General features: G+C 42.9%; 1 protein-coding gene across 1 annotated transcript in view; it reads right to left on the reverse strand.

The window, feature by feature from the left end:
• Positions 1 to 769: 769 nt before the first annotated feature.
• ARL3 (ARF like GTPase 3) overlaps positions 770 to 26,575 on the reverse strand; it is a 34,565-nt gene continuing 8,759 nt past the window's right edge. Inside the window, exons 3-6 of the mRNA XM_004428014.3 lie at positions 25,244 to 25,360; positions 12,638 to 12,688; positions 10,785 to 10,970; positions 770 to 1,049 (exon numbers count right to left, since the gene is read on the reverse strand). Coding sequence (XP_004428071.1) covers positions 1,002 to 1,049; positions 10,785 to 10,970; positions 12,638 to 12,688; positions 25,244 to 25,360 — 402 coding nt within the window. The 3' untranslated portion in view covers positions 770 to 1,001. The remainder of the gene's footprint in view (positions 1,050 to 10,784; positions 10,971 to 12,637; positions 12,689 to 25,243; positions 25,361 to 26,575) is intronic.

Below are 26,575 nucleotides of genomic sequence, written 5' to 3' on the forward strand. Positions count from 1 at the left end.
CTGCCTTTTCTCAGTGGAGCAGGTTCAGGGTAAAGCTGCATTTATTTTTAAAATCTGATAGCAGCGGCCTATTGTGATCATTTAAACACAGAATTCTTTGAGCTTTAGAAATCCCTTCTATAGGAGGGCCGTAGAGAAGCCAGCTAATCTTGGAGTCGGCTGCTTGCTGCTCCACTGAACTGGAGAAAGCCTGTTTAAGCTAGCCTGAGCCCTTGATGTGAGGGCTTTTTAAGGACCTTGTAATTTTTCTGGAATTAAACCTCCCACCTCTCCTTACATTCCAGATGTCATTACAGTCAAAAGTCATAAGAATTTGCTTCCCCATGTGGCTGGCTGGGGGGTTGGGGACGGAGCAGGTTTCTGTGGTGACTTGTTTGCGAGAAAGGATTGTTTTTTCCTCTCCAAAGGGTGAGGATTACATATACAGTCTCCTACCTGCCTGACAAGATGGTTTAATCATCTGCTATTCCTCCCCTCCCCGCAGCAGCTTCTGGCCGGACAGACTGCAGCCCTGGTTCAGTGGTGATGGCAAAAAGCACTGCTCGGCACCAGCAAACACTGTCTGTGGTCTCAAAACCATGGCGGGAATGTAAGGGACAGGTCAGGAAATACATGAATGCAGCATAAGCTGCTTCTTCCTCTTTTCCTTTCTTTTTTTTTTGAAAGAAAAAAGCCCACTGGAATTGTCTATACTGCAACGCAATCTCTTGCTCATTTAAAAGATCTCCTTTTCTAATCATGTGCTTTGAGACATTTAATACTATTTCAATTATGCAGAGGAAATAATATAATTCCTTTATTTGAAAAATGATTCTGAACCTCAGAGACCAGTTAAATCTACTGCTGGAATGGACGTTCTTTTAAAACTGTGTTGTTCCCTCTCTTCAAACAGCTGTAGCTGTACACAGATGGAAAAACATTTGGTCAGAAAGAAGCAAATTAGCGTTTTTCAGGACGGAATTCAGCTCCCGCAGCTCCCGCGGTCTCCATTTGTCTAGATTTTATTTCTTCTTTGCATTGACATTTTTGCAGACCCAGTTCATGCCATCCTTTGAGACAAATGGGGCAGAGAAAGGCAGTGTTAGTTGTAAGAAAGCCACCACACACTCAAGCCCAGGAAGGGAGGGAGTGGGGGTCCCAGGTTCTCCCTCCCTGACCACCAGACCACCAGTGCCAGGAGTTTGCTAGCCCCAGGGCCCACCTGGGTGACCAGGGACAGTGACTTCCTGGGGAGGAAGAGGGAGGCCTCTGAGAGCACAGAAGGGAGGGGAGGGGGAGTGCCCAGGGTCTGAACTTGAGAAGGGTCCTCAGGAACTCCCTCTGAAAAAATAAACACATCTGCCTAGATCCAAGGCCTGACTGAAGAGCTATCAGGAAAGATTCCAGCCATTTTTGGCTTTTTCAAAAAGCTGACCTTTGCTAGGGCATTAAATTCAATCAGCCACCCTTCTGGTGCCGTGGTGTGTTTACAATGTGACAGTGTACACTTGGGTTAAATTAAATTTCTTTTTGGAAAAACAAACCAACTGCAGTGTGTGTTACTGGACACACACTGGGGCAATGTGCATTTATTTCTCTTCATGCAGCACTACAGACAGGTTTAAAGGGCCTGGCCTGATTCTTGTAGCTTTAAGCACTACCAGGCAGAGGGACTGGGGAGAAGCTTCCCTTAAAGGCACAGTGACCTTGAAAGTGTCCTCTCTTAGAAGGCTGGAGAGGGACAGAGGTAAAAACCACACAACGCCTACAGCCACCTGGCAGGCGGCATGATTTCTCGTGGATGCCAGGCCTGCCAGAGATGACCTCCTTTTCAACCCCCTTTGGAGCCATTCCAGAATGCTCTCCCTTTCCCCAGAGTCTCTCCAACCTTCTGGGCTGTGCAGAGTCCCCTCAGAAGCCCAGAACAAAATCAAAGGCGGCTCCTGCAATGAATCCCTTTCCCCTGTATCTCGAACACATACATGCTCACTGAGGTCCCAGTCACATTTGCACATCTCAGGGCATACATGACATGCAGAGCCCTGCATTTCCTGTGACCATGGAGCTAGCTGTTGAACCTGAACAGCTGAGACAGCTTAAAGTAATAAATATCAGCTGACACCCTTGGCTATTCGGAGCATTAATCCCATAAACAATACATCACTGCAAAATAACCAGCAGGCATCCTATCTCCCGGCTAATCTGACCATAACCTGAATTTACAGTGAGTACAAGTCCGCCAGTTGCCATCAGAGCACCTGGGCAGGAGAACCAGATAAGCTGATGGCTGTCCCAGGGCAGACCTGTGGGCACTGGCCAAGATGAGGCCAGCCATAGCCGACAGCCTAAGGGGGACAGCACCTGGCAGCAGTGGGGACAAGGGGGAGGAAGGCCGAGATGAGAGAAAAGTGGACTCCAAATGTATCTCCAATTACAACTGGGTCAGCAACTTACTCGGAAAAGCTAAGGCCAATTTTAAGACTATTTTGTGAAAAGGATTAATTTAAAGAGAAGCGTGTTTAATTTTAGTAGCTAATTGGTTTCCAGGAAAAAAAAAATGATCACCTGCCAGGAGACAAAAAAGATTTTACAAATAAAAGAGGGATGAATAAGATAACCATCTTCTCTTTGCCTTCGAAGCTGAATAGCTCAGCACTTACGTAGCACTTTCCATCTTCAGGAACCCGCACAAACACCACCAAAGGTGCGCACTTCAATATTTTCTCCTCTATAGAGACCTGCAATATTTTATCAAATCATCTTCTTCGAGAAATCAACATCAGTGTTCCCACACTATATGAATACAGTTTTTTCCTCTTGTTTTATAGCTGATTATGGGGGTGGGTTCTTTTATTATATGTAACTGAACATGAATGCAGTCAAAGAGATAGGAAAAATATTTACTCAGCTGCAGGAACCCAAAGCCGTCTGTGGAGGGTCAGGGGCTGCTTTTTCCTGGGTATCTGTTATGGAGGCAGAGGGGATTTAACCACAGGAGCCCTGCTAAGGGGCAGTCCTTCTCCAGATGTCCGTGATGGCCAGCAGTGGCAAAGCCCTTCCAGCCACAGTCCTGCCAACAGAGGGCGCTCGGAGGTCAGTAGCCACCAGCTGACCTGCTGGCCCCTGGGCCTCTGCAGCTGCCGCCTGCAACCTGGACTGTGGGAGCAGAGGGAGAATTCCTAGGGGCAGAGCTCTGTGGCTGCTCCAGCTCGGGGAGGCCGCCCTGATCTGAAGTGTTCGGAGTTGGGGAGCTGTACCTTTCCTGTTATTACCCAGAAGAGAACCTGAGCTGGAGGTGGGAGGTGTCGGGGAAGCAACAGACAACGGGGATAATACCTCTCCAATCAAATCAGGGACAAGCTGTGCCAAGTTGCCCACTGGAAGGGAAAGATAATGGTGTCGTCCAAGATCCCTGAGGGGAAAGTCCATGTCAGACTGGCTTGAGGTTGTGTTTACAGAACCTAGCATGGTGTCTGGCCTATAGCAGACACTTAATTTATATCTTTTAAATTAATCCTTGTAACAACCTGTGAAGTGGGTACTATTGTAATTTCCACATTACAGATGAGGAAATGGGGGCATGGAGGTGGGCTGTGAACCCAGTCAATCTCGCTCCAGCACCTTTTACCATTCCTCAATGGATGAGGGCAAATGCTGGAGGAAGGCGCTCAGCCTCGAGCTTACAGAGAAGTTGGGACTCACCCTGAAGTTGGGAATGGGAGCAATTCGAGTGTTTGCTTCCTTAGAACTTCCAGCTGAACAGAGGGGCATGAGACTGACCAGCCCCCAGCCAAGTACGCTGCATGGCTTTGCTGTAGCTCTGATGGTGCCACAGGCTGGTTTCGGCCACTCATCTTGCAAGAGCCCAGGCTGCCAGGTCTCTCTGCGTGTGGAAGCCTGCATGTCTACCTCACAGCACCATCCTAGGATATTAACTATCCGCCAAGACCACCTCCTCCAGGAGAAACTCTACACTTAGAGACAACATCACTGCCAGAGGAGAAACCTTCTGCTTCTCGTGTTTAAATCAGTGCGCCACCACACTCTTGCCTTAATTTGACAAGGCTTTGTTTTTCTAAAATAGTCGACCAAGAAAAGGTGATCGTTTGCTTGAAGTAGGTTACTGCTCTGCCTCCAACGAAGGAAATGAATTCATAGGTTTGTTTAATGGTTGATCCTTTATTGTTAAAAACTGGTTTGACCAAATTTCTGCACATTTGATCTTCATCATGGGAATGACAATCTTATGGCACGAGTCGTCTCCCTTTCTTCCTCCACCGCACCTCCCTGACCAACCTCGCTAAAAGTTAATTTGAATTGATTAGCTTCAATTCAATAAGAGAGTAAAGAGAGACATCGAACCTCAAATACTGAGCTTTGTTTGGCCTCACGGAGAGGAAATAAATTTTACCATGTCATGATATTATTCCCTACTAGACCCACTGGGAAAAATATTAGGCTGCCCCTGACCACACGGGTGGAAACCCACTAATAACAGATCTCTATGTTCCAGGATTACAGGCACGACGCCCCTTTCTATGGGCAGAGTGGTCTCTGACTGCACAGCTCCTTTTAATTCGATCTCTCTGCAATGCATCCATCACTGCTCGATGGTGGAAGGAAGCAGCGACAGTCATGGTTGGATGGGCCTGGGTTTTAACGCCATGAGGACTACACGGTCACAGCAGTAATTGCTTTAAGACCACACGGAGCTCAGACCCTCGCTGAGCAACGCAGCCTATCCCACTGTGCCACTGGGCCCCAGGGTCAAGCAGCAGCTGGATGCAGCATACACAAAATATTGCTTGCTATTAATATTTTTTCTGGTGACAAAGGGCACTGCACCAGAGAGGTAGCAGAATCGTATGCTCCGAGCTTGCTTTGTTAGTCTACAGAGAGGTCTGAAAATTTAAAAATAAACCTGAGGTCTGACTTGCAGATAAGTGGTTCCATGTATACTAAGACTCAAAAATAACTGATGCCAGGCCTAGAAAAAGGTGGGAAATGTCATTTTTTTAAATATTGAAATTCTGTTGGCATATGAAGGGAAAAGTCCCCTAGACCAAGGAGGAAAAAACAAAACAAGAAACGGGGCTGGTGAACGTGTAGTGTCCAGCTGCAAGGCGCTCTGAAGCACAGCCCACACATCAGGGCTCAGACTGCTAGCGGGCCTCTCCATGCAGGTGGGACCACTGTGAGCTGACCATCGCTCCTGTTTGGAGAAGGAGGTCAGGGGATGCGGAGTAGATGTGAAAAGAAAAGGTGAGCATGAGGAGGGGGCATGGAGAGCAATACCAGGGAGAACTTTCTGCTAGCTCAAAGCTATCGGTGTCGGCAGGTCTCTGTAGAACTAAGGCTAGAGACCAAGTTGAAGCTGCTGATCTCTGCTTTGAAAGGAAATTCTAATCCAGTATAATTTTAATTACACACACATACACACACACACACACACACACACACAGAATGTTTTAGAGAGGAAACGTCTTCAAACACCTGAAACTACAACAGCAAAGGACAGCTGTGGTTCAGGGTTCACATTCGGGTCTGCAGGTGGGAGAGGGACTGCTTCTCTAGGCCCTTCTCTGGCTCTAAGCCAGATCCTTTGTGCACTGTTTTCTAGATACCAGGGGAAAAGAGAAGAATGCGAGTCCCTGGGCCAGATGTGGGACACGAGGAGAGGCCCTAGCACCCCTGGCCTCGCCCAGGGCGAGGAGGGAGGCTGCCTCTGTGTCTGTAATGAGGTCTGGCTGAGGGGCTTCAGGTTTTCCCTTCCAGATATTTTTCAGTTTCTCCTCTTTCTGCCTTCATCGACTTGACATAACTGGGTCTCTTCGGATCGCTCCTCTGGACTATGGGCCTTTCAGCAGGACAGAGTTTCCAAGATTGATGCTCTCCTTCAGCTTCTAGTGCCCTTTACCTGAGCTCTGCTCTTGACAGTTTCCTGTGGAAATCTGCTTTAATTACATGATGGGCCGGCCTCCTCATCACCATCAATCAGGCAAAGAAAGACCTGTTCCAAACTCTCTTGAAGCCCTCAAAAGTCAATTTCCACATCCAGAGCAGGGGCTATTGGTATTGCCTGTCCATGTAAAGACTGCACATATTTGCCTTCAGAATATCAGGTAGAACAAGAATCTGAAATCCACCCCAGGAATCACTAATTTCCATAATCTCCAATCATGTGTTTAAGCTATGCAGCTAAGGAGAAGTGACATACCTGTCCTGTTAGTCCAGAGGGTGTAGCTCACCATCTAGTGGGTCTGTGGCTGTTCCCCCAGGTCACCCACTTGAGGGTGGTATTTATAAGACAGTCTCTCAAATGCATTTGATTAAACACATACACACAAACACAATGTAAATAGAGACACTGTATTTAAACACCTGACACTGTAACAGAAATTCCAGGTCTTTTTTTTTAACGTTTGTACATTTTCTTTCAGGGTCACTAGAGCTGTGGTGCCAGATGTTACCTGACCAATTTCATGTCTGATCATTTTGTTAGCTTTGCCCATTACCGACCAGCTTTTAGAGGGCAGGGCTGGGGTGGGGAGGGTGGAGTAGGAGGATGAAATAGGAATTTAGGGAATTTTAGTAATGACTGCACAGGATCCACGTCTGAAAGTGATCTTAGCAGACATTTTTCTAGTGAAGTCTTTCATTTTTAGGAATACTTAAGCCTTAATTAATAAGAATCATTAAAGGCCTGCACTTGAACTAAGCAATGCAGGAAAAGAATTCCACCTAAGTGACTCTTTTTAAAGTGAAAACCAAGAAACAGGCTGAGTGAGCAACAGCGTGGGTCAGAGGCATTACGTGAGGGAGGGATGTGGTCAATCAACGTCTCACAAAGAAAAGCATTTCCACAGAAAACTCCATGACCTTTCTCCAGTCCCCAAAGGTTACCATTAAAGGACAATAGACAGCAGATTCCCTTCTTAATTAACATTTTTATTAAATAACTCATTTCAAATAATGGTTAAATTCTCTAAATTTATATCATTCTATTAACCATAATCTAATCTCATTAACCTTGAAATCCCAGTCTTAACTACCCAATTCTATCCACCATGGTACTATCTACTAAACTAATTAAGTGACCTTCAAACTATTTCTCCTCCATATAAAATCATTTTTTTTTGCTCACAGTTCTTTGTCGGATCTCTCTTGATATAATTTCCTGTGAACCTAGTTGCTAAAGGTCCCTGATCTGAGAAGAATTCTCTTAACAAAATGAAACCATGCATGACTGTCTCACTTGATTCAAACTGGTTGATTTTAAAGCCCTTCCTGGCCTCTCCCACCCTCTGTCTGATAGTTCACTGCCTCTTTTTTGGCCTAAAGATCCTGTGACTTAGAGGGAACTCCATTTCTGTGGTGGTGACAGCCAGAAACACACAGCTCAGTCCTTGTAATCTCCGCCTGACAGGAGCAGTGGGGTGAAGGCTGGGAGGATGATGACAGGAGCTCCCTCCCAACCTCCAGGCTCCTCTGAAGAAGTTCCCTCGACTCGAATGCCACTACTCTGAATCCTGAGTCTAGAGAACCCCAGCCCTCCTCTTTACATCCCTAAGGCTGGCTGAAGAAACAAGAGCCTCACTGTTCATTCCAGCTTTGCTCTTTCTTCCTTTCAACACTCTGGTCAAGTGAAAAAAGATGACAGAGCTGTCAATTCCCACTTTCTTAGGAGTATGCACACAAAATATTTACTTTCTTTAGTCTCACCTATAGAGCTCCCAACCTCAAGACGTTTTCTAGTTTGTATATTTGTGTTCTAAACCATTTAGAGAGGCAGGGTCCTCTTGCTAAAGTGGTTTGTACAAACATGAGAAAGCTACTATCTTCTCCTGGGCCGCCTCCTCACCAAAATAACCTTAGGCCTCATGAATACCACCCTATGCACAATTGCGGGAAGTTCCTTAGGCAAAACTTGATCTTTTGTGTGTGTGTGTGTGTGTGTGTGTGAGGAGATCAGCCCTGTGCTAACATCTGCCAATCCTCCTCTTTTTTTTTTTTTCTTTTTACTGAGGAAGACTTGCCCTGGCCAAACATCCGTGCTCATCTTCCTCCACTTTATATGGGACACCGCCACAGCATGGCTAGCCAAGCAGTGTGTCGGTGCGCGCCCGGGATCCGAACCGGCGAACCCCGGGCTGCGGCAGCAAAGCGCGCACACTCAACCGCCTGCGCCACCGGGCCAGCCCCAAAACTTGATGTTTTTTTTTTTAAAAGTTAGAAGCTAAATAAAATGATCAGAGTTTACCTATTCAAAAACATCCTGGGTTGTAAGTGTACTTGTTGGACCTGCTTGTAAATTAAGCTGAAAAATGCAGTTAATTTGAAACCTGATAGATACATAATCACATATGTGACTGCAATTTTATAGAGGAGACTCAAGAAGAATAAAACTATTAATGGTAGTTAGTTCCTTTGTTGAGTGGGATTAGGGGAGAGAAAAGAACTCAGTTTTTAATTTTATATACTTGTATATAAAGAGAATATATTACTTTTATTAAAGAGAATATATTACTTATATAAGCAGAATCTGGGAAGGATGGAAGGAAATAAATAAGACTTAACACCTGCCTCTTCCCCAAACCTAAATCACAGAGCTCCAGCATCCTTTTTGGGGATGTCGCCAAGGTAATCTTGAGGGCCCCCACAATACGCGCACATGCACGAAGAGCTTCTGAGGGTGCAGTTATTGAGGAGTTTGGAGGAGTGGGCACTCGTCTTGTGCCAACTGGTCTGCCCTCAGATCTAGAGGCCAAGCACAGAGGCAGGCCCTGGTTTTTTGTGTAACAAAAAGAAAAAAAACAAGGGGCCGGCCCCGTGGTGTAGTGGTTAAAGTTCAGTGCCCTCTGCTTTGGCGGCCCGGGTTCGGATCCCAGCCACGGACCTACACTACTCGTCAGCCGTGCTGTGGCAATGACCCACATATAAAGTGGAGGAAGACTGGCATGGATGTTAGCTCAGGGCTAATCTTCCTCAAGTGAAAAAAGAGGAAGATTGGCAACAGATGTTAGCTCAGGGCTAGTCTTCCTCAGCAAAAAAAAAAAAAAAAAAAGAAAAGAAAAAACCAAGCAGCAAACAGATGGAACAACTAAGATAATTCTGAGAGGTGAGTATTTGCTTGCGATAAAAGCAGTCAGGCAATTTTAAGACAAATAAGTGTCAAATGTCTTAGAAGACAGGGAAGAAGAGTATTAGAAGGTAAACGGAAAGAGGCTGCAGGACAACGATCGAGAATCAGATCGCATGCTTGTACCCCAACACACCAAGTTCAGAGAAAAGCAAACTGGTCATGCCAAGAGACACACGCCATATGGCAATGAGGGAGGATAACGTTTCTTTAGATGTTGTTCATCCCCCACAGCATCCTAGAGCAGTACTGTCCGCTTCTCACAGCACTGTGTCACTTCCCTGGCAGGTACGCCAGATGTTTAAAATGAGGCATGTGGAGCATGCTGAGGCTTCAGAATAAAGAAGCAGTCCTGGAGGGCTGACTCCAGTGTCAACTGGTTTGAGCTGCTTGGTAGGAAGCATCAGAGCTGAAACTGTTTATCTTTGAGGATACAGCCTCTCAGGTGTCTGGGATACAAACGTTTTCTGCCCTAAATTAACAGCAAAGGTGGGGGAGCCTGCTCTTCTGGTACACAGTTCCTCAGTATAAAGCATGGGGCTTTCTGTCAGCAGAAACCTCCCAGTGGGAAACCAACCTGAAGTAGCAGGAAACAGATACCAACCCTGAGGGCAGTGGAGACAGCCAACAGAAAAAAACAAAACACTTCTGGGATAAGTAGTATGCGTGACTGTTGACAGCTCTGTTACCTTGGGAGTACAAGCATTTAGCATTCATAATATTAGACATAACACAAAACCCCAACCCAATCATCAAAGAATCCTAGAGTTAGAAAGTATCCTCAAAATCTTCTGTTTTGGGAACCCTCATACACAGCTGGTGGGAATGCAAATTGGTGCAGCCTCTATGGAAAACGGTATGGAGATTCCTCAAAGAATTAAAAATAGAGATGCCCTATGATCCAGCCATCCCACTACTGGGAATCTATCCAACGAACCTGAAATCAACAATCCAAAGAGGCTTATGTATCCCTATGTTCATTGCAGCATTATTCACCATAGCCAAGAAGTGGAAGCAACCTAAGTGTCCCTCGACTGATGAGTGGATTAAGAAATTGTGGTATATATATATATACAATGGAATACTACTCAGCCATAAAAAAAGACAAAATCGTCCCATTTGCAACAACGCGGATGGGCCTGGAGCGTATTATGTTAAGTGAAATAAGCCAGAAAGAGAAAGACAAACACTGTATGATCTCACTCATATGTGGAATATAAATCAACACATGGACAGAGAAAACTGGACTGTGGTTACCAGGGGCAGTGGGGGTGGGGGGTGGGCACAAGGGGTGAAGGGAGTCATATATATGGTGATGGACAAACAAAAATGTACAACCCAAAATTTCACAATGTTAGAAACCATTAAAACATCAATTAAAAAAAAAAAAAATCTTCTGTTTTGACCTCCTACCCAATGCGGTAGTTTGCCGCTTGTGTGGGGTAGTGTATCTGTGGCTTTCCTGGAACAGCTAAAGATATCAGATTGGTTGCTAAGTAGAGAAGACCCTAACTCCTCCATGCCCTTCACATCCTGGAATGGTTCATCTGCTAATCAAAGGTATTTGTTTCATATCTTTTTCTATCTAAATCAGCGCAACCAATCAGACAGACTACCTTGGTTGGCTGCCATGTTGCCAGGTGACCAAGCCTTCCGGTAATCTCACCTGAATGCCCTCTCCTGTGAGAGCTGAGCAAGACTGGATCTGCCAGACTCGGTCACGTATGGTGTGCAAGTTCAGTCCTTCTGCAATTTCAGAAGCAGGGGCTGCTGTGAGCAAATCCTGCTTATTAGCAAAGATGAGCACTGGCACACAACTTAGTTTTTCTTCCTCCAGTAATTCGGCTAGTTCCTGGATCATTTTGGGAACAAATGGGGAGGGGAGGATGAAATCTATGATACTTAACCAGGCACTTGTAGTCAGAAAGAAACAAAACACTTAAGCTGACCAACTAGCAACTTCCAAGGGCAGTGGTTCTATGAGCCTTGAGTCTGTGGAAGAATCCTGACAGACTCCTGGGCCCACCTCAGAGATGCTGACTTTGGAAAGTCTGAACCAGACCCAGGAATTTGCATTTTTAACGAGCTCCTCAGGTGGGTCTGTTATAGGGGATTCATAGTATATGTGCTGCCAAAGCGAGCACTATAGGGGATTCACAGATCGTACTTTGAGAAACACTGTTCAAGGGAGAACACGAGTTGTAGTCAGACATTTAAAACTTACCTAAGGTTATTATCTGCAAATAACTTTCAATGCATATATACACACACATACACACATGTATATATTTATGTAGATGTATATATACACACATACACATATGAATATATGTATATGTACTTTTTAAAATTTAAACTTAAAATGACAGTTGCTTTAGAGACTATAATTATGGTTCATCAATCTCTATTCTCCAAAACATGCATGCATGTGCGTTTCACTTCATCAAATCCACATCCTAAATAACTGTATTAGTCCATCTGGTAAGGCCTCTGATTTTTAGGTTATTGGTTGGGGTCTAAACTGTATGTTGATTCTGTCTGCAACAAGTACAGGAGAGGGTGTATACTTACCTAAATGCCAGGACCCACCTCTTCCCCATTAAACCCACATTTTAGCTACTTAAGACACTTTGGCGGTCAAAGAGAGCTGGAGGGTTCAAGAGGCAGATCATTATATGCCACCCTTCACCTCCAAGCTCATGTTGAGCATTGGTTCACGTGAGTGATGATCCAGAAATCATCACGGTATGGAAGGGAAACAGGCTGTCTCCAGGAGTCTGGAGAGTTCTCAGACTAATTTCCAGGAAAAAGAACATAAACATGGGGACTGCTACCTTTGGAACCCCACCTGTGGTAGTTCAGGACACAGGCCAAGGACTCGGCTATGAGATGTAAGCGTGATTCTCCGAAGAGTCCACTCTACTCCTTGCTTCTTATCAGTGTACTCAGTCTGAGTAAAATGGTCCATGCCCACTGCTTCTCTATTTAAAATAGTGTACACAAATCACATAGTGTAATCATGTTGACATGTACTCTGCATTTGAAGCCATATTTGGGTTCAAAGTATACCTGTTTCTTGGCTTGGAAACCAGAGCAGCTTAGTCTTAGCAGCTTGCACATTTCTTCCCAGCTGTTAGAATTTGTTAAAGCTACCCTTGGATCAATTAAGTTGGTATTGAAAAACATACATAGAAATGATAAGCGAATTGTTTCCCTTGGTTCATTTCTACCCGGCCTGGGAAGAAACCTGAAGAGCTTTTGGGCACGGTGGTAAGTTCCATTTGCTTGTATCTTATTTAATTTGATTAAAACTAAAAGGCTTTAATCAAAAAATTGTTTAAAGGATTTTCACCTAATTTCTTTTTAGGCAACTGATATTTCTGCCTGCTTGCCAGAATGACTGTCTTGTTTAAACTGCAAAGGTTAAATGAAAAATACCTCCCTTCCTCTCATACATTTACAAGGTAGATTAATGAATACCAGTTATCTGGGAAATATCTCAACAGAAGAATTATTTACCTGACCCGTCTCTTCAAATCTTTTTCTGTCTGCGCTGTCAATTACATATATCTGTAAAGCAAAAGAAGAATGTTACTTCAATAAGCAGATATGGAAAAATGACAACTGAAGGAGCAGATGATCCCCCATCAGCAGATTTCACATTAGCACAAAGAAATTGAGCTGGTAGCTCTTACATCATCTATGGATGCAAAATAAACACATTAATTAATTAAATGGGGGCTGCCTAGAAAATACCTTCAGCAAAGCTCCAAAGTAGAAAGTCAGGAGAGCCAAGCAGAATAAAAATAGCTACATTTGGGGGCCAGTCCCATGGCCGAGTGGTTAGAGTTCTGTGCGCTCTGCTTCGGTGGCCTGGGTTTGCGGCTTCGGATCCTGGGCGCAGACCTACTCTACTCATCAGCCATGCTGTGGAGGCATCCCACGTACAAAATAGAGGAAGACTGGCACAGATGTGAGCTCAGGGCTAATCTTCCTCAAGCAAAAAAAAATAAATAGCTATATTTAGGAAAAAAAATAGCCACATTTAAGGGGCATTCACTAAACATTCTTACTAGATTTACCCTATAAATCCTCGTGACTCTATGGGATAGACTTCGTTATTTTCCCATTTAAACATAAATAAACATAAGCCCAAAGAAGTTAAGTAACTTGCCTAAGTTAAATCTGGTACTTGACAAAACTGGGATTCAAGCTCAGGCATGCCTGACAGTCAAGTCCACCGTTGCTCTGAAGCACTCTGCAGTCCTGTGTCCCAACTTTCAGGACAGGATGGTGTTTTGAGGCAGTTACAAATCCTACAGTCCTCAGACATCATCACTCTGAAGTGCATCTGCAGTATTAACTACATGCTGACTTCAGGTGCTGATGAGGCAGGAGACCCAGTGATCTCCATCCCACACCCACCTCCATAGGCTGCTAGGAGTTGAAGATCAAACACTGGCAACAGCAAGGGCAGAGGCCAGAGTAAGAGAAGTCTTGAGATTCACCATGAATCAATCACAAATCCCAAGCTTTCTCTCCCATCACTGAATTTTATTTACTGCATAAATGACATCCTATAACAACCATAAGGGACATAAGGTAAGACCAAAAAGGAAAGAAAAATCATGGCCGGCCCCGTGGCTTAGTGGTTAAGTGCGTGCGCTCCGCTGCTGGCAGCCCGGGTTCGGATCCCGGGCGCGCACGGACGCACCGCTTCTCCGGCCATGAGGCCGGGTCCCACATACAGCAACTAGAAGGATGTGCAGCTATGACATACAACTATCTACTGGGCCTTTGGGGGGAAAAAAATAAATAAATAAAATCCGTAAAGAAAAAAAAGGAAAGAAAAATCACCTATAGTTACAAAACCCAAATACATTAATTATTTTAATTTACTATGAAAGTTCCCTTCTAATTCTTCTTCATATGAAAATCAAAAAAAGAAAACTAGAGATATAATTTTGTAGTCCTTTTTTTTTCATTAAACGATGTATTAAATGTCTTCCCACTTGCTAATCTTAAAAATTAACAAATTTTCAATTTTTTTTAAAGAATTTAGAATTGTTTAGGGCCGGCCCCGTGGCTTGGTGGTTAAGTGAGCGCGCTCCACTGCTGGCGACCCGGGTTCAGATCCCGGGCTCGCACCGACGCGCTGCTTCTCTGGCCATGCTGAGGCCGCGTCCCACATACAGCAACTAGAAGGATGTGCAGCTATGACACACAACTATCTACTGGGGCTTTGGGGGAAAAAATAAAATAAAATAAAATCTTTAAAAAAAAAAAAAAGAATTGTTTAGGGGCCTGCTCCATGGTGTAGTGGTTAAGTGCGTGCGCTCCCCTGCTGGCGGCCCGGGTTTGGATCCCAGGAGCGCACCGACACACCACTTGTCAGGCCATGCTGTGGCGGCGTCCCACATAAAGTGGAGGAAGATGGGCACGGATGTTAGCCCAGGGCCAGTCTTCCTCAGCAAAAAGAGGAGGATTGGCATGGATGTTAGCTCAGGGCTGCTCTTCCTCACCAAAAAAAAAAAAAAAAAAAAAAGAATTTAGAACTGTTTAGAATTAAACGAATGGAATAACGGAAACACTCTTTTGAAAGAGCATATTCATTTAAAAACAATAACAAAAAGCGATCTTCAACTCTCACTTTTACATGCCTGAAATTATATAAACTGATATACTATAATGCACATAGGCATTTCTGTATGCAAGTCAAATTCTGTGCTACTCTGAAAACTCACTCTCTTTTGAAAGGAAAAAAACAATTAAAGTTCCTTTGCTTAATGCTCTCTCCTTTAGAGTCACTAAATATTATACCAGAAACCAAGTTCAGCCTTTTCTCTGAAGAATACCTTGTTTATATCCGTGTTTCTTTCACGGAGCATCATAGGAGGAGGAAGGATGGATGTGTTTGGTCTCAGTGTTGTTTTTTTTTTTTTTGTGGCCATATTATTGTTGTTGTTAAAATTACTCCAACTCAATGTCAATACTTGCGTTAATGGGCTCTGCACACCACAGAGACCCCAAATCCAATACTGTCTGATAAGTCACTATGCAGAACAGATGTTTGATATGATGAAAAACAGACAGTTGGGAGAGAATAAGGAGGAACGGAGGGCTGGCCCCGTGCCTTAGCGGTTAAGTGCTCGCGCTCCACTACTGGCGGCCCGGGTTCGGAGCCTGGGCACGCACCGATGCACCGCTTCTCCAGCCATGCTGAGGCCACGTCCCACATGCAGCAACTAGAGGGATGTGCAACTATGACATGCAACTATCTACTGGAGCTTTGGGGGGAAAAAAAAAAAAAAGGAGGAGGATTGGCAATAGATGTTAGCTCAGAGCCGGTCTTCCTCAGCAAAAAGAGGAGGATTAGCACGGATGTTAGCTCAGGGCTGATCTTGCTCACACACACACAAAAAAAGGAGGAACAGAAAGATAGTTTTAACAGTAGACAAGAAAGATGACCAGTTAAAGACCAGAGAATTCAAGGGGGCCAGCCCCGTGGCGCAAGCGGTTAAGTGCGCGCGCTCCGCTGCGGCGGCCCGGGGTCCGCTGGTTCGGATCCCGGGCGCGCACGGACGCACTGCTTGGCAAGTCATGCTGTGGCGGCGTCCCATATAAAGTGGAGGAAGATGGGCACAGATGTTAGCCCAGGGCCGTCTTCCTCAGCAAAAAAAAGAGGAAGATTGGCGGATGTTAGCACAGGGTTGATCTCCTCACAAAAAAAAAAAAAAAAAAAAAAAAGACCAGAGAATTCAGAGGCTGAAGGTCAATGAGAAGAAAGTTTTAACTTGCACATACAATTACTTGCTAAATTGCTTGCTATGTACCGCTTTGACATGAAATTTCACAGGAAACATTTTCATTACAAGATTCAAAAGGAGGTTTTTCCTTAACTATACATAAATTCTTCCCATCATTTAGCATTTTTCTCACATAACTTTTATAAAATTTGAAGATGACTGCACACTAATTCCAGGAGGAAGTCTATCAAACAACTGCCCCGTTTATTAAAAGGGCCAAGTGAAACAGTCACAAGCACAAGCTGCTGGTGATCCCAAAGGTTTGTATTTCCGCAGCGGCAGGCTCTTCTCCTGGGTGCCCCCTCCACAGCGCTGCCCATTTCTTCATGCAAGTATCTGTTTTCTTCTGGGCAATAGCTAAGGATAAGGATAGCTGTCTTTTTTTTCTTCTTCTTTTTTTTTAATATCATAGCTGTTAATCGAGTCATGTAAAAAAGATTTTTAAAAATTTTACTCAAAAAATAATCAATAAAAAGTACGCAGAAAGTATCAGAGAAAATTAAACATTTATAGTGCTTCTAACTGATCTTAAAATATTATGGACTTTCACAACTCAAGTTTCATAAACCTATTCTAACATAAAGTTATAATCCATGGCACCCAGAATGAGAATGATGCTTTAAGCAAAGCCAGTTCACATCTTCCTTGGCAACCGCTTTGAAATTCTTATTTGGTTGTGGGAGAAAGACCTAGAGAAAAAGACTTGTTCTTTTTTTTTTGGTGAGGAAGATTAGCCCTGAGCTAACGTCTGTTGCCAATCCTCCTCTTCCTGCTGAGGAAGATTGGCCCTGGGCTAACATCCATGCTCATCTTCCCCTACTTTTTATATGGGATGCTGCCACAGCATGGCTTGATAGGCAGTGCACACGTCCATGCCCGGGATCCAAAACTGTGAATCCCGGGCCGCCAAAGTGGAGCGTGCAAACTTAACCGCTAGGCCACGGGGCCGGCCCCAAGACTTTTTCTTGATAGAAGTTCAACCAATGCTGGATTATCCACAGACTGATTATCCAGCATGTGAATGGAGGGCTCTTTGTTTCTCCTCTTGCTTCTGGTCCTCCTCCCTCCTGCTGCCACCTTTTGGCCATTTTATGGCTCCTAAGTATTTCTCCACCAGAGGGGTAGGAGAGACAAGAAGAGATGACACTAAAAAGTGTGGCTTTTTATTGATAGCTTGAGCAAAAGTCTAAGAGGAGGTTGAAACTGACAAATAAGGTTTCTGGATAACTTGTGGTTTTCAATTATTTGTGCTCTAGTAGTATTGATGCTCAAGTGTGAGTGACCTTATGGAAATAATACAAGAGACAGTTGTTTGAGATCTATCTCACTTGATGTTCTACACTTTCAATATGGAAATGATGACAAAGTTACTTTGTTTAAATTACATTACATTTAAATACAAAACTGATAATCATAAGTAAATGGAGTTTAGTAGTAATATGAATATACCTTGAAAAAAATTATGCATTTTTATCTATCAAAAGGCTGTTACTGCCTGGCCTATGAGAAACGGAAGACATCCTATCCCCTCCCTTCTATCACACCTCAGGTTTTATTTCTTAGTCACGTCTCCCAAATTAATAAAGCTGAAGTCAGATGTTCTGAGTGTCATCTTTCCTGAGAATAACTTTGGCACTTTTAGGAGTTGCCCTGACTCTTTTCAAACTTCTAGGGAACCATTTAATGCTCTCAAGTGGGGATGGACAATCTTTTTCTGTTAAGGGGTCAGATGGTAGATACTTTAGGCTTTGCGGCCCATACAATCTCTTTCACAACTAGTGAACTTTGCTGTTGTAGTGCGAAAGCAACCATAAAAAATATGTAAAGAAATGGATGTGGCTGTGTTCCAACAGAACTTTATGGACACTGAAATTAGAATTTCATATCATTTTCATGTGTCATGAAATCTTACTCTTCTTTTGATTTTTTTCCAACCATTTAAAAATGTAAAAACTATTATTAGCTCACAGTCTATACAATAACAGGAGGCAGGCTAGATCAGTTCCTTGACACCTGCCCTAAAGCAAGAATTCATTATGGCACTCTCGAGATAACTGAAGAGTTAACCAGGCAACTCAATGTGTCAAGCCCCAGCCCTGCTCTTCTGGGCAGTGTGAAGTCTAGTGTAATAGGCCTTTTCAACTCACAATGGAAGACTATTAAATACAGACAGACAAACTAATATAACCCATCAACCACTGCCACTCTTAAGCTGCAACAAACTGGCAGACAGGGCTAAGAGTCACAAGGCCTTAGACTCTAATCCTGGGGACTCACCTGCCCCCCAAGACTTGTTCAGTCTCAAATGGCTCTGGAAAATAATGAAAGGTTGACTCTGAATCCAAAATACTGTCTTGTACTGGCAGTGTAACGTAGCTGGAGAAAGCTCCTCTGGAGTTGCTCTGGATTCATTTTTGCTGGATTGTACTAATTCCTAGGCGCTCTCAGCTAAAGAGAAGTGTGGAATCCAGAGTCATATTGCAACTACCTTGCAGTCTACCCTCAAGGTGTGGGAGCTTATGATTTAAAATTATCCTGACCTGTAGACCAGCAAGTTTCTGAGACCTCCTTATGGAGCCTCAGAGTCATTAATGTCCTTATAAACTGCTCTTATTTGGGTATTTCTTTCAAAGTACCTTAATCCTGCAGATGAACAGATAGAACTGTTATTTCTCTCAGTCATCTGCTTTATCCCATCTATTGACTCAAAAAGCAAAAGAGAATCTATAGCTTTTTTTACCCCCAGTTTTATTGAGATATAACTGGCATACAGCACTGTAGAAGTTTAAGGTGTACAGCATAATGATTTAACTTGAATCTATAGCTTTTTAACAATTAATTCACTTAAATTTTTTAGCAGCTTTAGATTTACAGAATAATTGAATAGATAGCACAGAGAGTTCCATGTACCTACCCCTCTTCCACTCTCAACCCCAGTTTCCCCTAGTAACACTTTGCATTAGTGTGGTACATTTATTACAATTAATCAACAAACATTGATACATTAGCTTCACTCTTTTTTTTTTTGTGAGGAAGATCAGCCCTGAGCTAATATCCGTGCTAATCCTCCTCTTTTTGCTGAGGAAGATCGGCTCTGAGCTAACATCTATTGCCAATCCTCCTTTTTTTTTTTTCCCCTCAAAGCCCCAGTAGATAGTTGTATGTCATAGTTGCACATCCTTCTAGTTGCTGTATGTGGGACGCGGCCTCAGCATGGCCAGAGAAGTGGGGCATCAGTGCACGCCTGGGATCCAAACCTGGGCCGCCAGTAGCGGAGCGTGCGCGCTTAACCGCTAAGCCACGGGGCCGGCCCTAGGTTCATTCTTTGTGTTCTAAAGTTCTCTGGGTTTTGACAAACCCATAATGACATGTATCCACCATTAAAGTTTCATAAGAATAGTTTCATCACTCTAAACATTCTCTGTATGTCACCTATTCATCCCTTCCCTCCCTACTCCCAGAACTCCGGCAACTACTAATCTTTTACTTACAGAGATTTTTGTAATTTCTAAAGTTTTGCCTTCAAAAAATGTCATGTAGTTGGAAACACAGAGTATGTATCATTTTCAGCTTGGCTTTTACTTAGCAACATGCATTTACGGTTCCTACAGGGCCGGCCCCGTGGCTTAGCGGTTAAGCACGCGCGCTCCGCTGCTGGTGGCCCGGGTTCGGATCCCAGGTGCGCACTGACACATCGCTTGTCTGGCCATGCTGAGGCCGCATCCCACATACAGCAACTAGAAGGATGTGCAGCTATGACATACAACTATCTACTGGGGCTTTGGGGGAAAAAAATAAAATAAATAAAAAAAATAATAAAATAAAAGTTAAAAAAAAAAACAATAAGGTTCCTACATGTCTTTCTGTGGCTTGATAGCTCATTTCTTTTTATCACTGAACCATACCCCACTATATGGGTATACCACAGTTTGTTTATTCATTTACCTATTGAAGGACATCTTAGTTGCTTCTAGTTTTTGGCAATTAGGAATAAAGCTGCTATGAACATTCATGTGCAGGATTTTGTGTGGACATAAGTTTTCAACTAATTGGGTAGGTAGCTTGAAGAGTGATTGACAGATCACTGGATCACATAGTATGGTAAGACTATGTTTAGCTTTGTAAAAAACTGCAAACACTCTTCCAAAGTGGTTGGACCATTTTGCATTCCCACCAGCAGTGAATAGGAGTTCCTGTTGTTCTACATCCTTGTCAGCATTTGGTATTGTCAGTTTTTTGGATTTTAGCCATTCTAGTAAGTATGTAGTGGTATTTCATTGTTATCGTAATTTGTAATTCCCTAACGACATATGATATGGAGCATTTTTTCATATGCTCCTGTGTATCTTCATTGGTGAGTTGTCTGTTCAAATCTTTTGCCCATTTTTAATTGGGTTGTTTGTTTTCTTATTGTTGAGTTTTAGCAGTTCTTTGTATATTTTGGATACAAGTACTTCATCAGATACTTGTTTTGCAAATACCTGTCTGTGGCTTACTTCTTCATTCTTTTAACAGTGTCTTTCTCAGAGCAGAAGTTTGAAATTCTAATAAAGCCCAATTTATAATTTTTTCTTTCATGGATTGTGCTTTTGGTGTTGTATCTAAAACCTCATTGCCAGGGCCGGCCTGGTGGTGTAGCGGTTAAGTGCGTGCACTCCACCTTGGCGGCCCGGGGTTTGCAGGTTTGGATCCTGGGCGTGCACTGATCTACCACTTGTAAAGCCATGCTGTGGCAGGGTCCCATATAAAGTAGAGGAAGATGGGCAGGGATGTTAGCCCAGGGCCAATCTTCTTCAGCAAAAGAGGAGGACTGGCATCAGATGTTAGCTCAGAGGCTAATCTTCCTCACAAAAAAAAAAAATTAGAAAAAAAAAAATAATAAAACCTCACTGCCAAACCCAAGGTCACCTAGATTTTTCTCCTATATTATCTTCTAGAAATTTTATAGTTTTAGGTTTTACATTTAGGTCTGAGATCCATTTTGAGTTAATGTTTGTGAAAGGGGTAAGACTGTGTCTACATTCTTTTATTTATTTATTTATTTTTTTCATATGGTTGCTTATGGATGTTCCATTGTTCTAGTACCATTTGCTGAAAAGATTACCCTTCCTCTGTTGAACTGTCTTGCTCTTTTGTCAAAAATCAGTTGACAATATTCACGTGGGTCTATTTCTGGGCTCTCCATCCTGTTCCATTGATCAGTTTGTCTATTCTTTCTCCGACACAGGCTGTCTTGATTACCGTGGCTTTATAAAAAGTCCTGAAGTCAGGTAGTGTCACTCCTCTGACTTTGTTCTTCAGTATTGTGTTGGCTATTCTGGATCTTTTGCCTTTCCATATAAACTTTAGAATCAGTTTGTCAATATCCATAAAATAACTCACTGGGATTTTGATTAGAATTACGTTGAAGTTACAGTTGATCTATATAATCTATAGATCAAGTTGGGTAGAACTGACATCTTAACAATATTAAGTCTTCCAATCCATCAATATGGAGTATCTCCCCATTTGTTTAGATCTTCTTTGATTTCTTTTATTAGTTTAGTAGTTTTCCTCATATAGATTCTATACATATTTTGTTAGATTTATGCCTAAGTACTTCTTTTTTTGGGGGGTGCTAATGAAAATGGTATTTTGCTTTTCATTTCAAATTCCAATTGTTCATTGCCGGTATATAGAACAACTGACTTTGGTATACTAACCTTGTATTCTGCAAACTTGCTATAATCACTTATTAGTTCCAGGAGTTTCCCTGTTGATTTTTGGGATCTGAAAGACTTTTAATGGTCAGTTTTTATAATATGTAGTTTCATATCACAATTTAGAGACTGATCTTTCAAATTTATATTTCAAATATTCGTGAATGAAACAATATGATAGCTTGGATTTGCTTTAAAATACTTAAAAAAAAAAAGTGGTGTTAGGGGAGATTAAAACACATTGCCAAAATTGAAATTAAGGAAGCTGGGTGCTGGGTAGGTATCTAGAGTTTCATTATATTTCTTGACCCCTTTCTTTTTCTTTTTTTTTTTTTTTTAAGATTTTATTTATTCCCCACCCCCCCCCAAAGCCCCAGTAGATAGTTGTATGTCATAGCTGCACATCCTTCCAGTTGCTGTATGTGGGACACGGCCTCAGCATGGCCAGAGAAGCGGTGCGTCGGTGCGCGCCCGGGATCCAAACCCGGGCCACCAGCAGCGGAGCGCACGCACTCAACCGCTAAGCCACGGGGCCGGCCCAACCCTTTTCTTTTTCTTGCTCTATTTTCTTGACCTTTGCATAAATTTGAAAATTTCTAAAATTATACAATTATATTTCAAGAATGGACACATCATTTGAGATTACAGAAAGAACTTTCTTTTTGTCTTAAAGGGAAAATTTTTCTTTTCCCCTAACATTTCTCTTCTATTCTCCTAGAAGGTATATAATACATTTTGGAAGAATAACTGGTTGAATAGATGGATAGATAGATGGATGCATCTTTTTCTTTTCATCCATTTTAACTTTTAACCTGGCACTGGGAACATACTGGAACTTAGCTTCACCAAGGGCCAGAAATATGATGAGCCTGTGTGATGCTCCTCTAAGTACCTCAAATGTGTGTATTGATTTGATGATAGTACAATTTTATATTTTGGTATTATTCTCCATTTAAGAATCATGGCGAGTGAATGAATTCACTACTTCTCATAAACGCCCCGTGAAGTAGATGCTCTACCTTATAGAAGGAATTAACAAGCCCCTGGACTTGACCACAATGATACAGAATCATAGAACCTCAGCTGGAAGGGAATTTAGAAGTTACAGAACTCCATGTTCTATCTAATGTCAGAATACATCTATAACAATTATCCATTTCATTTATTCAGTACTTTACTGAGCACTGGGTTTACATCAGTCGGAAAAAAAAAAGCAAAATTCCTGTCTTCATGGAGCTTACATTCCAATGGGGGCGAGAGGTAATAAATAAAAATACGCCTGAGATGATAGGTACTGATAGGTCTGATGGAGGGAAAAAAAAAGCAAGAAAAATCATAGTGCCAGAAGGGTGGGGTTGGGGGTCACAATTTTAAGTACAGTAACCAGGGAAGGTCTCACTGATAAGGTGACATGTGGGCAAAGAGTTGAGGGAGATGAGGGAATAAGCCATGAGGATATCTAAGGAAAAAGAATTCTAGCATTGGAAATAGCAATGACAAAGGCCCCGAGGTGGGAGCATGCGTGTTCCAGGAACAGCAAGAAGGCCAGTGTGGCTGGCACCACGTTAGAGAGGGGAAGGTGAGTCAGACAGGTAAGAGAAGCCAGAAGGCAGCCACTGTAAGGACCTTGGCTTTGATTCTGAGATGGGAAGCTTATGTTTTAACAGGATCCCTAAAGCTACAGTGTTGAGAAGGGTCTTCAGAGGGCAAGGCAGAAGTAAGGAGACTAGTTAAAATGATGTTGCAATAACTAATGCACAGTAGCAGTGGAGGTGGAAAGAAGTGGTCAGATTCTAGAAATATTTTGAGGGTAGAATTGACAGGATTGGCTGATGAATCAGATGAGGGGAATGAGAGGAAAAGGAGCCAAGAAGGACTCCAGCACTTTTGGATGAATGGAACTGTCATTTACTGAGAAGACTGTAGGAGGAACAGGTTTGGGCAGGGGTGGATGAAGACAGGAATCTGGTTTGGGACACGGTGAGGAGAGGGGACTTACTAGCCAGTGAAGTGGAGATGTCGAATACATGCAACTGGCTTCATATGAAACTGAGTTCCAGGTTGGAGAGAACAGCATGGGATTCACCAGCATGCAGGTGGTGATTAACACCTTGAAATTGGAAGAGGTCACCTGAGTAGCTACTTAGAGAAGAAAAGCACAGGCCTGAACTCTGGGGCACTCCAACACTTGGAGTTTGGGAGTCAAGGAAAAATACAGCAATGGAGATTAAGGAGGAGTAGCCAGCGAGACAGGAGGAAAACCAAGACAGAACGATATTCCTGAAGCCAAGGAAAGACTATGTTTCAAGAACAGCATGACCAACTTTCGCTAAATGTGCTGAGAGGTCGGGTAAGATGAGTACTGAAAACCAAACACTGGACTCGGCAATGTGGAACTCTGAGGGTTCTGAGTGACTGGGAGGAGAGGAAGTGGAGAAAGAGAGCAGAGGAAACTCTTTTAAGTAGTTTCGTTGTAAAGAGAGGCTGAGGAATGGGACAGTATCTAGAGGAGGATGTACGGTCAGGACAAGAGTTTTTTGTTTTTAAACAAGAGAAACTACGGGATGTGTGCATTGCTGATAGGAGTGATCCAGTAGAAAGAGACATAGAGGAAGCAGCGGCAGAGAGGAAGCTATTCGAGATGCAAGATGATCTCTACTGGTAATGAAGACATCGACATGGCTGATATTATTGCAGTTAAATGTCTATGGTCATAATCGAAGTAAATGTGAACTTTCAGTTAGAGGTTAATGAAAATAATATGCAATTTTTTTTCCTATCCAAGCTCAGGAGACCCCCCAGTTTTAGGGTATGATCATGAGAGTGAGTGGCTGAGGCAGGGTGGATGACAAGATCACTGGTGGGGAGGGGGAGGAATTGAGAGGCTGAGGTATTAGAGAAATCACGTACGTGGACAGTGAAATCTCCAAGAACTCTGAAACAGTGGTCCTAGAGAACATGACAGTGAGCTGGGAGCTAAAATCTTGGCCTCTGCCTGAATGAATGCCACCTGAGCCAGGGAGTCCCCAGTGCATGAGGCAGCTTCTCCTACCCCTAGACAGTTACAATTATAGCAAACTTCTTCCTTATTCTGAATTAAACTCTAACACCTAATACTCTCCAAACTGCTACTCACCCAGTCCTCTAGAACAATTCATGATGAGGCTAATCTCTCTGACTTAAGATAGTTCTTGAAGCAACTGACAACAGTTCCAAGCATTTTCTTTTCCAGGAAAGGGATTGTCAGGTCTTTCAACCACTCCTTATTCATCCTTGTTTCCAAGACTTTCACTATCTTGGTTGCTCTCTTTGGGATACACTTGATTTGTTGATTTCCTTGGGATGAGGGAGTCAGTGGCATGATCTTCTGACTTCCCTTTTGCTGTTCAAATCACTATGGTAATTAATAAATACCTTATTTGCCAAGGTGGGTGTGTTATACGAAGTTATACAAAGATGTTTCTCCCTCACAATCTGCAGCCTCTGCTAGCCATAAGTTCACAGTGGTCAATGTTATGGCAATGGAATTACTGACAAGAAAGAACATTACAGTGTTAACGTTCCTAACAGATGGCAGAAAAGACTATGAATTAAATTAGTGCATCAGAAGGAGTACTTACGAGAATATCAGTATTTTCAAAATAATTCCTCCAGTATGGTCTGATTTTCCGCTGTCCACCAATGTCCCAGACATTCAGTTTAAAACCTTGTGATTGTACACTTTTGATGTTAAAACCCTGAAACAGACAGAGGCAAAAACACCAAGTTTTATTAAGCTTTGAGATCATAATTCTGACAGTTATATTTAACAGCTATGTTATTTATTAATTATGAAGTACACTTCCAGAGGCGAGACTACTCATACTGAAAACAGTTTGCTATGATAGGGAGGAAAGAAATATATTTATACATGCTTACTTCATTCAGGTTGCGGAGTCAGTGTTAGTAATGTCATGGCTAACATGACACTTTCTACAATGAGCACGTGTGCGCGCGCACACACATACGCACACACATAAACTGCTGAAGACAACATGGTATAAGAATAGCTCTGATAATGAACACAGGCCACAGCCTCTGATGAGTTCTCAGGATGGTAAAATTTAACGGGACATTACACGTAACTAACAAAAAACTGAAGCTAAATCTGAAGACTCAACAGAACAGAACAAATGTTAAGTTTAAAAAGAGGAAAGAGCTACAACCTGGAAGCCTGGATTCTTGAAGAGCAGCTCAAAATTAAAGAAATCTCCTCATGTGGAATAATCAAGAAAAGGAAGTAGCTGAACTCAGGACCCTATGGGGGAGGTTGGTCCGTAACTGGAGTATTGTCTAGTGAGGAAGGTAGGGCCTGCTGGAACAGCACATTCAAGCTGTGAAGTGGAGCCCTCGATCACAGGCAGTGATGAAAACAAACAAGCGGGCATCTGAAACTTTTCTTTCAAATGCATCTCTGATGAACTTGAAAAGAAAGTACTCATTTTCAGTACAGTTACTCAAGGTGGAACTTTGAGGATGGTAAGCAAATCAGGGGAGGCGGAATTGTGACCTGGGAGTTGGTGTGCAGAGAAACAAAATAACAAGACCTTTGGGGTTTCGAGAGAAGGCATTTCATGAGCAAGAATAAAAAAAAAAAAAAAACTTCTTCCAAGAATGACATAGTGAAATCAGGATTTGAAAAATCTAATCAACAGCTTGCTACCACAGAAGTGACATTTCATCCAGAATAACTGGAGTTAAGTGGGTCTGGGGACACTTCCATAAACATCTGCCTCATCTGGCAGCTTGCCAACACTACTGCCTGGCACAGGAGGACAAGCACAGTGCAGTGGTACAGGAACACTGCCACCCAATTTCCACTGAGGATAAAGAGTCACTAGAGGATAACTGGGGGTGATGCTGACCACGGCTCCTCTAAAATGCCAGTGACTGAATAAATGAGAAGTTTAAGA

Source organism: Ceratotherium simum, chromosome 6 (genome assembly GCF_057802395.1).
Source record: "Ceratotherium simum simum isolate JZ-2026a chromosome 6, ASM5780239v1, whole genome shotgun sequence".
NCBI lineage: Eukaryota > Metazoa > Chordata > Mammalia > Perissodactyla > Rhinocerotidae > Ceratotherium > Ceratotherium simum.